The 12551-nt window shown below is 49.1% G+C and overlaps 1 protein-coding gene across 2 annotated transcripts in view; it reads left to right on the top strand.

Annotated features, from left to right (window-relative positions):
* Nucleotides 1–10021, top strand: part of BANF2 (BANF family member 2) — a 33610-nt gene extending 23589 nt beyond the window's left edge. For both annotated transcript variants that reach the window (XM_066385759.1, XM_066385758.1), the window contains exons 2-3: nucleotides 1–129; nucleotides 9755–10021. In XM_066385759.1, coding sequence (XP_066241856.1) covers nucleotides 4–129; nucleotides 9755–9901 — 273 coding nt within the window. In that variant the 5' untranslated portion in view covers nucleotides 1–3 and the 3' untranslated portion in view covers nucleotides 9902–10021. The remainder of the gene's footprint in view (nucleotides 130–9754) is intronic.
* The last annotated feature ends 2530 nt before the right edge of the window (nucleotides 10022–12551 follow it).

Raw genomic sequence — 12551 nt, 5'->3', positions numbered from 1 at the left:
AAAATGGATCACATGTCTCCCAGGTTGAGAGCTTTCCTCTCTGAGCCCATCGGAGAAAAGGATGTTATCTGGGTAGATGGGATCAGCCATGAACTTGCGGCCAATTTGACCACCAAAGGTTTCAACAAGGTAATTCTTTTTTCCTTATTTCTCCAACTTCTCTTCCCAACCTCTCTTCCCCTAGTCCTGCCAGATGGCAGCCACTGCCACATGTCCCTATAAGTGGCCATAAGAGAGCAAAGCTGCCACTTGGCAGGACGCCACGTGCTTCTGTGGTCTGACCCTGCGTGTTTGGGCAGCCTCCAGGGCCGGCAGATGATGGGAAAGCTGAATCTCTTTGACTCGGAGCAGCTGAGCCAGGCATGATTCTCTTGGTGTTCAAACACCCAGGGGTCGACAGAGGTGAGCCAGCTGCCTGAGTCTGGCTGTTGGGATGGATGATTTGGGTGCACTCCCCACCCCCGTAAAGAGACCTGTGGGTCTCACTTCCCCCAAGCAGGGCACCAACCTGGCCATGGCAGGTGGAGTACCAGTAGCCTGGGGTCTACAGCAGAGTAAGTGGACGTGCATTGTTTGAAAATGTCACTCACTGCCCCAGAATGGCCTTAAGGCTGTCTAGTGGAATCTGAGCATTCTCTTCAATGTAATTGTTTCCAATGTGCTATTATAAAGCTGCTTGGGACTTTAGGAAAGAATGGGAGATGGGCCCAATGAGCACCCAAAGAGAGTGAGCACATACAGAGGCAAACGGGAAGTTCACAGAGAACCTGCACGCTCTATCAAGAGAGGCACCAATAGGCCCTGGCCGGTTGGCTCAGCGGTAGAGCGTCGGCCTGGCGTGCGGGGGACCCGGGTTCGATTCCCGGCCAGGCCACATAGGAGAAGCGCCCATTTGCTTCTCCACCCCCCCCCCTTCCTCTCTGTCTCTCTCTTCCCCTCCCGCAGCCAAGGCTCCATTGGAGCAAAGATGGCCCGGGCGCTGGGGATGGCTCCTTGGCCTCTGCCCCAGGAGCTAGAGTGGCTCTGGTCGTGGCAGAGCGACGCCCCAGAGGGGCAGAGCATCGCCCCCTGGTGGGCAGAGCGTGGCCCCTGGTGGGCGTCGGGCGCATGCGGTAAGCCTGTCTGACTGTCTCTCCCCGTTTCCAGCTTCAGAAAAATACAAAAAAAAAAAAAAAGAGAGAGAGAGAGGCACCAACAGAACTACTCCTGCTTACTCCCTTCAGTTTCAAAGTCGTCTACAGCGCCAGGCAGGAAAATAGTGCGGAAACACCCAATGCGGCTGGAAATGCTGTGTGCACACCTGAGAAGCAGTTTGTTTCGCGCAGCACACGGCCGTTTCCAGGAGGAATCTGAACTTCTGGGCCTGTGGTTTTCTGTTTGACACGCTGCTTTGCATCAGACGTTAAATATTCTGAATATCACCCCAACCTAGCAGCCAATTAAACATCCCATAGGTCAGGGGTCCCCAAACTAAGGCCCGCGGGCCGCATGCAGCCTCCTGAGGCCATTTATCCGGCCCCAGTGCACTTCGGAAGGGGCACCTCTTTCATTGGTGGTCAGTGAGAGGAGCATAGTTCTCATTGAAATACTGATCAGTTTGTTGATTTAAATTTACTTGTTCTTTATTTTAAATATTGTATTTGTTCCTGTTTTGTTTTTTTACTTTAAAATAAGATATGTGCAGTGTGCATAGGGATTTATTCATAGTTTTTTTTATAGTCTGGCCCTCCAATGGTCTGAGGGACAGTGAACTGGCCCCCTGTGTAAAAAGTTTGGGGACCCCTGCCATAGGTGATAGTGTTAGAAAGCTGGAGCTCCACAACTGAGGGACGTTCATCTTTCCTCTCAGATAAAGGAGTGAGGCCTATTCCTGTGCACTTCATAAAGTAGCGAGTCTGATGAGGGAGACGTTTGTAAGTTAAACAAACATTCTTTTAAAAAATAAATGATTGTCCCTTTTACTTTTCTACTGGGGTATAGCAAAATTACACAGACACAAAGAGTTCAGCTCAATGAATTTTGACAGATATTTATCCATCCATGGACACACTATCTGGACCTGATGGTCAGATACCTCCAGGATTCCAGATGGCTCTCTTGTGCCTCTTCAGACCAGTGCCAGCCCCACTCCCCGGGGTAACCAGGGTTCAGTCTTTCCAATATTGTGAGGTTTTGTTGTTGGTCAGCCATATTCATCATTTAAAAAAATTATTTTATTTACATAACAGTAAATTTAGCCTTTTTAGTACACAGTTCTGCAAGCTTTGACAGATGCATGCACTCAAGTAGCCACTGCCACAATCAAGACATTAAACAAGGTTCTCACTCCAAAATGTCCCCTGTGACCTTCATGTTCCCCACCGTCGGTCCCTGGCAACCACTGATTTGTCTTCTGTCCTGATAGTTTTGTGTTTCCAGCTTAACTGTGTTTTTAGGGAGGATTGCAGGTGGAGTGGTAGGCAGGTTTAAGACAAAGGAATGAATTGACTGAGAAATTTTTAGGCATCCAAGAACTTGCTGCCCAGTCGAGGCTGTCGTTGTCACAGCTTTCTTGGCCTTGTCTCAGGAGCACTGGCTGTTTCCGTACCCTTTGTGCTGACCCACTGGGTGCAGACCATGAGCTGCCCTCACCTACTTGTCTGACCATCAACACTCTCCCAAGACACAAGGACACTGGAGCCCAGATCCCTGCTGCGGATTCACCCAGTCTCCAGGAACCCAAAGGTCAAATATTTGGCTGCATTCTCTCAGGGTGATTTCATACCTGCCCTTCTCTGTGGCAATCCGCTTTGGCCTGAAGACCTAGCTCTCTACTGTCCAATATAATTGCCACTGTACTGGTGAACATCTGTCTGAATTAAGATGTGCTAAAAATATAAAAAACACACTGCAATTTTTTTAGGTGAGAGGAAGGGAGATAGAGAGACACACTCCCGCATGTGACCCCACCAGGATCTACCCGCAACCCCTGTCTGGGACTGATGCCTGAATCAACAGAGCCGTCCTCAGTGTCTCGTGCCAACATTCAAACCAATCGAGCCACTGGCTGTGGGAGGAGAAGAGAGAGAAGGGAGAGAGAGAGCAGGAGAGAAGCAGATGGTCACTTCTCATATGTGTTCTGACTGGGAATCGAACCTGGATGTCCACACTCTGGGCTGGCGCTCTATTCACTGAGCCAACCAGCTAGGGCTGGTACTGCAATTGTAAAGACTTAAAAAATTCAAAGGATCTCATCAATATTTTTGGTTACCATATTATTGATTATATGTTGAAATGATAATATTTTAGAACTATGGGAGAAAAGAAAACATTATTAGAATGAATTTCACCTGTTTCTCTCCCCCCTTTTGCTGTGGCTGCTACAAAATTAAAAACTACCTATGTGGCCAGCTCACATTAGGTTTCTACTGGACAACATTGGTTTAGATCTAATGGCGGAAGGGCTGGCAGAGAGGAGTTAAGAGAAAGGAAAATACATTATGCATAAAAAGCTCAAGCTTTCCACAGCCTAGCTCTACCTCTATCCCGTATTCTTCTGTCCCATTGTGCACCCATCTCCACACTCCAGCCAGAATGTCCATGAACACGTGGGACCTCCCTCCTGCAGACCTGAGGCCCCTCTTGAAATAGACCCTTGTCCCCCTAGGCCCCCTTACAGCCCACCATTGTGGGAAGTAAGCTTTCCTCCTGCTCATCTACCTCAGCCTTACAGGCTTCTGTTTCTGAAGCCACTGAGTATTCAGTGGGACCCTTGCTGATATCCATACTGTTGGCTAGTTTTTGCACATGTGGACTGAGACACACACACACTCATTAAGTTAGAGACACAGCTTGCCTTTGGTGCACTCCCACACCTACTCCAAGGCAGATGATGGCTCAACGTTCTGTGTACTCCTCCTCTCCCTGTGGAACTCCCTCCCGGGAGTGAGGGAATTTCTAGGCACTCATTAAATTCAGTTTACAGGCAGTGTCTTGCGGGGGAAGATGCATTACTCTGGGGATAATCCTAGAGTTATTCCAACAGGTGGAAGTAAATCTAACAGCTGAGAGACTCTGGTCAGTTCTTTGAAGAAACTATAAAACCATAACCTGGAGCCAAAATCTTCCTCTTGAAAGATGCTTGGAAGATCAGAGCAGAGTAAATATTCTATGTTCCACCTGTTCCCCAAATCTCTCCTGTTTTTGTTGTTTTTTTTATAAAGTGAGAGGCAGGGAGGCAGAGAGACAGACTCCCACACATGCCCCAACTAGATCCACCCAGCAACCCCCGTCTTGGGCTAATGTTCTGCCCATCTAGGGCCGCTGCTCCATTTCTTGGCAACCAAGCTATTTCAGCACAGAGGCAAGGCCATGAACCCATCCTCAGCACCTGGGGCCAACTCATTCATTCAAGCCACGGCTGTGGGAAAGGAAGAGACAGAGGGAGGGAGGGGTGGAGAAGCAGATGACCGGGAATTGAACCCAGGATTTCCGCATGCCAGGCCAATGCTCTACCTCTGAACCAACCAGTCAGGACCCAAATCTTTCCTAGCACAGGGCACTGTTTTAAGTGTATCATGTATATTTTATTTAACCATCAAAAAAATCCTATAAGGTATAATCATCTCCATGTTACCAACGGGGAATGGAAACATAGAGCAAACACATGATTCACTCATGGTCACTAAAGGTGAGAGAGGAAACATTTGAATCTGGGCAGACAGGCTCCTGGACAGGCGGTCACCCATGTTTGGGGTTCTCCTGCATAGGGTTGCCAGGTAAAGATAAGGATGCCCAGTTACATTTCAGATAAACAAATAATTATTTTTAGTATGTTTGCCCCAGGGAGACAAGGAAAAGAAAGGAGAAGGGACAAATCCTGCATTGGATGGAGCATTCACACTAAAGACAAGGAGTTTTGCACTGAAAATAATGGGCCTGTGATGGCACAGTGTATAAAGTGACAACCTGGAATGCTGAAGTCACCGGTTCAAAACCCCGGGCTTGCCTGGTCAAGGCAAGAAGCAACTATTACGAGTTCATGCTTCCCTACTCCTCTCCTCTCTCCTCTCTCTAAAATAAAAATAAATAAATAAACTGGAAATGACCGGAAAAAGATACTGAATTAGCCAGGCTGTCACTGGCTATCAGTGGCCGTGACGGCTCTAAAACCAACGCCCAGGCCCTGGCCGGTTGGCTCAGCGGTAGAGCGTCGGCCTAGCGTGCGGAGGACCCGGGTTCGATTCCCGGCCAGGGCACATAGGAGAAGCGCCCATTTGCTTCTCCACCCCTCCGCCGCGCTTTCCTCTCTGTCTCTCTCTTCCCCTCCCGCAGCCAAGGCTCCATTGGAGCAAAGATGGCCCGGGCGCTGGGCATGGCTCTGTGGCCTCTGCCTCAGGCGCTAGAGTGGCTCTGGTCGCAATATGGCGACGCCCAGGATGGGCAGAGCATCGCCCCCTGGGGGGCAGAGCACCGCCCCTGGTGGGCGTGCCGGGTGGATCCCGGTCGGGCGCATGCGGGAGTCTGTCTGACTGTCTATCCCCGTTTCCAGCTTCAGAAAAATGAAAAAAAAAAAAAAAAAAAAAAAAAAAAAAAAACCAACGCCCAGTTAGAGCAGAGATTTTCAGCTGGTGTGCCGCAAAAAAATTTAAAACATGCCATACCTGACTATTTAGTCAGGATTACTGGCCTCTTTTCACTTAGATTGTCAAATAAAAAAAGTAACAACAGCCAACACAACAGTAGCTGTCCGATGAGAATTAATCAAAATTATACCTTTTTTTTTTGTCAAATAAACAAAAAATATATTTTTTGGTGTGCCACAGGATTTTAGTAGTTTATGGCCCAAGGAGGGAGGCGGGCAGTTTCTGTTCCCCAGGATTAGGGGCTGGCTTTCTGGACCATCAGAGAAACCAAGCAGACTTCTGCCGTGAGAGGAAAAACGTTGGAAATAGCTGAGTTAGGGAAAAAGAGAGAAGTTGTTCACACACAGTGCAGTCTCATGGCAGTGACGTGCACGCATGCTGTGTGCTGAGAGGGCCGGGAGCTGTGACCAAGGGACCACGGGAACCTGAGAGTGAGAGGGCTGAGCCCCCGTGTCGCTGTTTCAGAAGGCTAAGTGTCATGGTGAAGACTGAAAATTGTAATTTGCATGGACGAGGACCAGCTACCTAACTTGAGAGGCTCAGAGCATAATGAAGATGTAAGGCCCTAGTTTCCATGTATTAAGAATTTCCAGATGGGCCTGACCAGGTGGTGGCACAGTTGATAGAACACCGGACTGGGACACAGAGGACCCAGGTTTGAAACCCTGAGGTCACCGGCTTGAGTGTGGTCTCACCAGCTTGAGCACAGGGTCACTGGATTGAGCCTGGGATCATCGAGATGACCCCATGGTCACTGGCTTGAGCCCAAGGTCTCTCTGGCTTGAAGCCCAGTGTCGCTGGCTTGAGCAAGGGGTAACTCATTCTGCTGTAGCCCCCCCCCCCCAGGTCAAGGCACATATGAGAAAGCAATCAATGAGTAACTAAGGAGCCACAACGAAGAATCGATGCTTCTCATCTCTCTCCTTTCCTGCCTGTCTGTCCCTATGTATCCCTCTCTCTATCTCTATCACAGAAAGAAAAGAATTTCCAGATGGCAGAAGCGGAGCAGCAAACCAAGCAAGGCCCGGTGTGACTGCGAGTCACACACAAAGGAACCCAGCTCTGGTGCAGATACAAATATTGCTCCTGTTTAGCAAGAAGTTGGACACAGCAAACTAGAGGATGGTCCAGACTTAGTTTGAACTTGGAGTTGAGGGGAAGTGTGCCCTTGGGTCACCATCCTGCCATGTGGGTATGGCTGTCACAGACAAGAATGAGCGTCCTCAGCTTTGCTGGGCCACTGTCCAAGGTGGTGGGAGCGTCGGAACATCTGCCCAGGACTTCTGTGTTTCTACGTCACCATTCTTACAGCCTGATTTTTCTCAGCCTTGGCCCAAGGAGGGAGGCAGGCAGTCTCTCTTCTCCAGGGTTAGGGACTGGCTTTCTGGACCATCAGAGAAACCGAGAAGACTTCTGGCAGAGCCATGATGGGAGCCCACAACTCCGACTTCCCTTGGGAGCAGGGTGAAACAAGCTAACTTTCCCTCCCACCGATGGAGGTAGCAGGGTGAGACTAGGGAGAAAATGGAGAAGGGAGCGTCAGGTTGCAACTTGGCTCTGGAGGCTGCAAGGCAAGGCCCTTCTTCCTATAGCATTCCTGCGGATCCCAAAGGAGTTTGCCTCTGGCCCCTCATACCGGGCACTCCCTGGCTTCCTGGCTGCTGAGCCTGGTGAGACATGAAGGCCAGCAGATACCAGCAGCAAGACCTCCAAAAGGACAGCCCATAGATACCTGGCCAGACTGTGGACAGTTGGGATATGCAGAAATGGGACTGAAGAAAACAGGAGTCTTGTCCTTCGGATTCCTTGTGAGTCTATTTGGAGAATGGGACGGATCAGGATTAAATGCGCCAGGGCCTGGACTCTACCAGAGGCACTGAGAAGTGCCCATTGCTCTCATCCTCATCCATCGTCATCATCCACGTTCTCTCTCCTTGGATAAAGCTCTGTGGTTCTTGATCCTGTTGTGTTTATGTCTGCCCCTCCACACCCACTGCAGCAATCATCTCAGTTAACATTCAATAAATTTTAACTTTTTTACACATTCAGTTAAAAACATTTCAGTAAAATCTACTACTGAAAATTTGAGAATTCTTACAAAGTAAAATGAGATCATTCTAAGCAACTTTACTGTGTTTTAGGATGATTAAAATAGCAGTTTTAAATGTCCATGAAATCCTGGCCTTTTCTCTTTTCATTGAAGAGAGAAATGAACCATGACTCTAAAAAAACAAACAAAGAAACAAACAAACAAAAAAAACTCCGATGCTCAGGTACAGTTTACAACTTGGATTCAGCTTTTATTTAATTTCTCTTTTTAAAAATATGTTCCCTTTGGTCAAGATGAAATTCGTTTTGTTTTATGGAACTGAAAGTAAAGAGACGGCAGAAGGTTTTCCTGGAGAGGGCCCCGAACTGGAGGTGTGGACCCTGGTTCTCGTCCATTCCAGGCTAGAGAGCCCCAGACCACTCTGAGAGATGGGCATGTCATGTGACCTTAAATCTCCAGGCTGCGCTGTGTGGTGGCTGGGCCAATGAGTGGTCACAGGGTCTTGGATGTCTCTCTCCTTGTGGTCCTTGCCGCTCATCAGTCAGAGTGGGATTAAAACGGTAAAGAAGAAATGAAACACTGTGGGGGAAGGCCATTAGGAAACTAAGAATGCTGTGGACTAGGAATCTGGGAATCTATTTTTCTTTTTCTTTTTTTTTGTGACAGAGACAGAGAGAGAGACAGAGAGAGGGACAGATAGGGACAGAGAGACAGGAAGGGAGAGAGGTGAGAAGCACCAACTCTTTGTTGAGGCTCCTTAGTCTCCTTAGTTGTTCATTGATTACTTTCTCATATGTGCCTTTACTAAGGGCTGCAGCAGAGCAAGCGACCCCTTGCTCAAGTCAGCGACCTTGGGCTTCAAACCAGCAACCTTTGCACTCAAAGCCAGCGACCAAGGGATCGTGTCTATGATTCCACGCTCATGCCAATGACCTCGGGGTTTCAAACCTGGGTCCTCCGCATCTCAGTCCAACGCTCTATCCACTGAGCCACTGCCTGGTCAGGCTGGGAATCTATTTTACACGTGTTTTGCATCCTCAGAGACTCTTCATATGGGAAAGATGGGTGTGGTTTATGCCTTCTCCACCCACAGGGCTATGTATCCAGGATGAAAAAGGAATTTCCACTATTCTAATGCTCTGACAGCGAACTCAATTCCATTTGCAGGATGGGACAGCGCATCATATGTGCCTTCAAAAGATGCAGAAACTGAGGCCCAGGTTCTGCAGGTTCTCATGTCGAAGCCAATGGATGATGCTAAGATGCCCTTCATCTGCTAGTCCCGTGTGTAATGGCCCTAAATCAAAGGAGATTTTTATCTCTGAGAGGACATTTGGCAATGTCTGGAGATGGTTATGAGTGTCATAACTTGGGGGGAGTAAGGGTGTGCTCCTGGCATTGTGGGTAGAGGCCAGGGATGCTGCTCAACTTCCTACAATGCACAGGATGCCCACCCTCTTTCCCAACACAGATTATCCAAAACGTTAACGTGCCAAAGGCTAGAAACTCTTTGCTAGAATAATTGAGAAAACAGCAGAGTGGAGATCTCTAGCTGTGTGTGTGTGTGTGTGTGTGTGTGTGTGTGTGTGTGTGTGTGTGTAAGAGAGAGAGAGAGAGAGAGAAATACAAGATCAGATACAAGATCAGAGGCCTGAAGGGAGCATCCGACGAATTCTAGGCCCTTGCTACTCAAAATGTTGTCCTTGGATGACCAGTAGCCAGGAGCATGTTAGAAATGCAGGCTCTCAGGTCCCACCCCGACTTGCTGAGTCAGAACCTGCCTTTCAACAAGATTCCAGGTGATTCATGTGCTTGTTAAGGTTGAGAAGGTCAGGCTCTGGTTCATCCTAGACTGGACAGCCTTCAACCCTGCCCCAAGGGATGGACATTTAACCTAGGGCCTGTTCCCAAACCCCCATCACCCCCTCAAGAGTTTTGGGGACCGCTAGTGCCCCTCGAATCTCATCTGCTCCTCCTTCGATGTTCAGGCGGGTCCTCCTGTTGGGGGAGGAAGAGCACATCGGAGCAGGTTTGTTACAGCCTTTCCCATCTTCCTCCCGGCCCCATCCTTTCCCCACAGGCCTACATGCTGCTGGGACAGTTCCTTCTGATGCACAAGAACGAAGTGGAGTTTCAGAGGTGGCTCATGTGTTGCTGCGGCGCCATGGAGTGTGAGGCCCAGGAGAGCTCCAACTGCCTGAAGGAGTGGTGCGCCTGCTTCCTGTGAGCATGCAGCGCTCTGCGCCCGGTGATGACACGCTCTGTGCCCAGGCCCGGCCGCTCAGTCCTTGCTTTGTTTTTAACTTTAATGGTACATGCTTGTCACACAAAGTAATTCAAAAATATAAAAAAGGACCAAAAAAATGACCTGAAGTGCACCTCCTAGAAGTGACTGTCATTCCTCTTATCTGAATATCATGCCAAATACCTCAGGATATATTTATATAAGAGAACGAACAATTTTGCTTAAAAATGGGAATTAAATTTTGTCAGTAGCCTGACCAGGCAGTGGCGCAGTGGATAGAGCGTCGGACTGGGATGCGGAGGACCCAGGTTCGAGGTCCCAAGGTTGCCTGCTTGAGCGCGGGCTCATCTGGTTTGAGCAAAAGCTCACCAGCTTGGACTCAAGATTGCTGCCTTGAGCAAGGGGTTGCTCGGTCTGCTGTAGCCCCACGGTCAAGGCACATATGAGAAAGCAATCAATGAACAACTAAGGTGTCACAACAAAAAACTAATGATTGATGCTTCTCATCTCTCTCCGTTCCTGTCTGTCTGTCCCTGTCTATCCCTCTCTCTGACTCTCTCTTTCTGTCTCTGTAAAAAAATAAAAAATAAAAATAAGAGTCAGTATATCAGTCATCTATTGCTCCATAACAAATAAATCCTAAGTGTAGCAGCTTACACAATTTTATCTCACACAGTCTGTATGGGCCAGGAATTAACCAACAGGTTGCTTTGTGTTCAGTACATGTCACCAGGCAGTGCTCTTTGCTGTGGTCCCTCTGAGACTTAAGTTGATGAGCTTCCCTCTCAGTACGCATGCGCGCGAGTGCTGCGCAGTGGGAAGGAGCCACGGTGAACTGCACGACACCTCTGCCCAGAGCGATACCCTCCACTTCCATTCTCACTTCATTGACCAGAGCACGGCACATGGTCATACCTAATTCCACAGGGGCGAGGATTCTTTTGAACGCAGAAAAAGTGAAATATATAGTGACAATACCCAATTAAGTTTGTTCTTTTCTCCCTGAATGCCTCATAACTGTTATATTTCCTAAGTTTATAATGTGACTGGGATATTTCTATTGGGGTCTGCTTAACTCTTCCTATCTCTGCTTCTTTCACTCTCCTTAAAAGGAGGACACAGAGGAGAACTCCGTGTGAGCCAGCTGCTGGGCTGACAGGTCTGAGAGCTTCATCTCCTGCAGGCTCGGGTTCCGACCACCCAGAGCCTTTCACTGCTCCTGCCTGCACGAACTAACTCAGTGGGTTAATTCTCCACTAAATAGGCATGAGACTAGAAGTCGCTCATTTTCTAAGACAGGAGCTGGTTGGCTGTAGAGGAAGGAGAGAGGGCAGTAGCTTGGTTTCTCACTCTATTTCCACATGCCCTGCTCCCCAAATCTCCTCACAGACACTGGGAATGTTTCCCACCAGCCATCCATTCCCTTGTGTCCATGTTTGCCTTCCTCGTAGATCAAGTTATTGGCTCCAATTCTTCACTTCTCCCCATGACCTTTGTTGTGGGAGCTTGCAGCTCCCCCCACTAGGGGCAGGTAACTCCCAGCCCCTGGACGTAGACCTGGCCAGTGTTACGAGCCCGAAATGACAGCGTGCCAGTCCTGAGCCTCACTGCACACTTCTGCTCGCTCTTCTGTGCCTCTGTCAACACCCAGAGAAGAGCTTTGGCCAACGCCACCTTATCCTGGGTGAGCCACTTAACCTCGCTTAGCTTCGGTTTCTGCATTGTAGAGTGGAGGCAAGAAGGCAATTACCGTGCCTCACAGGATGGATTAATTGAAATAGTGTCTGTTAGGTCCTGGCCGGTTGGCTCAGTGGTAGAGCGTCGGCCTGGCATGCAGGAGTCCCGGGTTCAATTCCTGGCCAGGGCACACAGGAGAAGCGCCCATCTGCTTCTCCACCCCTCTCCCTCTCCTTCCTCTCTGTCTCTCTCTTCCCCTCCCGCAGCCAGGGCTCCATTGGAGTAAAAGATGGCCTGGGCGCTGGGGATGGCTCCTTGGCCTCTGCCTCAGGCGCTAGAGTGGCTCTGATCGCGACAGAGCGGCCCCTGGATGGGCAGAGCATCGCCCCCTGGTGGGCGTGCCGGGTGGATCCCGGTTGGGCACATGCGGGAGTCTGTCTGACTGCCTCCCCATTTCCAACTTCAGAAAAAAAATACAAAAAAAAAAAGAAAGAAATAGTGTCTGTTAGGTCTGTTATGGTGTAGAGCAGGAACAGTTCCTGTTCCTCAGATCTCCTCGAGCCCAACCTCCTGAGAGCTAGGACATTGTGTGGCACTCGGGAGAAAATTCAGAGCTGCGAGTTGGAAGGGAGCCCAGCTATCAACTCATTCAATCTAGTCCAATTCTATTCCCCATACAAGCACTGGACACTGCACAACCGGTCGGGACTATACACCCTTTAATGGGGGAGTAGAAAAGGACAACTACTTAAAATCAGACTATTTCAAATTTTTATTGGAATTTGTTAGGGTCGCATTAGCCCATGGAGCCCCATTTGCAATGACAGTCAGGAGGAGCGGGCTTGTCTGTGTGTCCTCAGCTGGCCAAAGGCTCACCTTCGGCTCAGTGTGGCAGATGTTTCAATGATTTTGGAAAGGGTTGGTGCCTGAGAATGTTTACAAATCGTCGCGGATT

Source organism: Saccopteryx leptura, chromosome 5 (assembly GCF_036850995.1).
Source record: "Saccopteryx leptura isolate mSacLep1 chromosome 5, mSacLep1_pri_phased_curated, whole genome shotgun sequence".
NCBI lineage: Eukaryota > Metazoa > Chordata > Mammalia > Chiroptera > Emballonuridae > Saccopteryx > Saccopteryx leptura.
The sequence above is the reverse complement of the archived record's forward strand: the minus strand, read 5'-3'. Positions and strand labels throughout refer to the sequence as shown.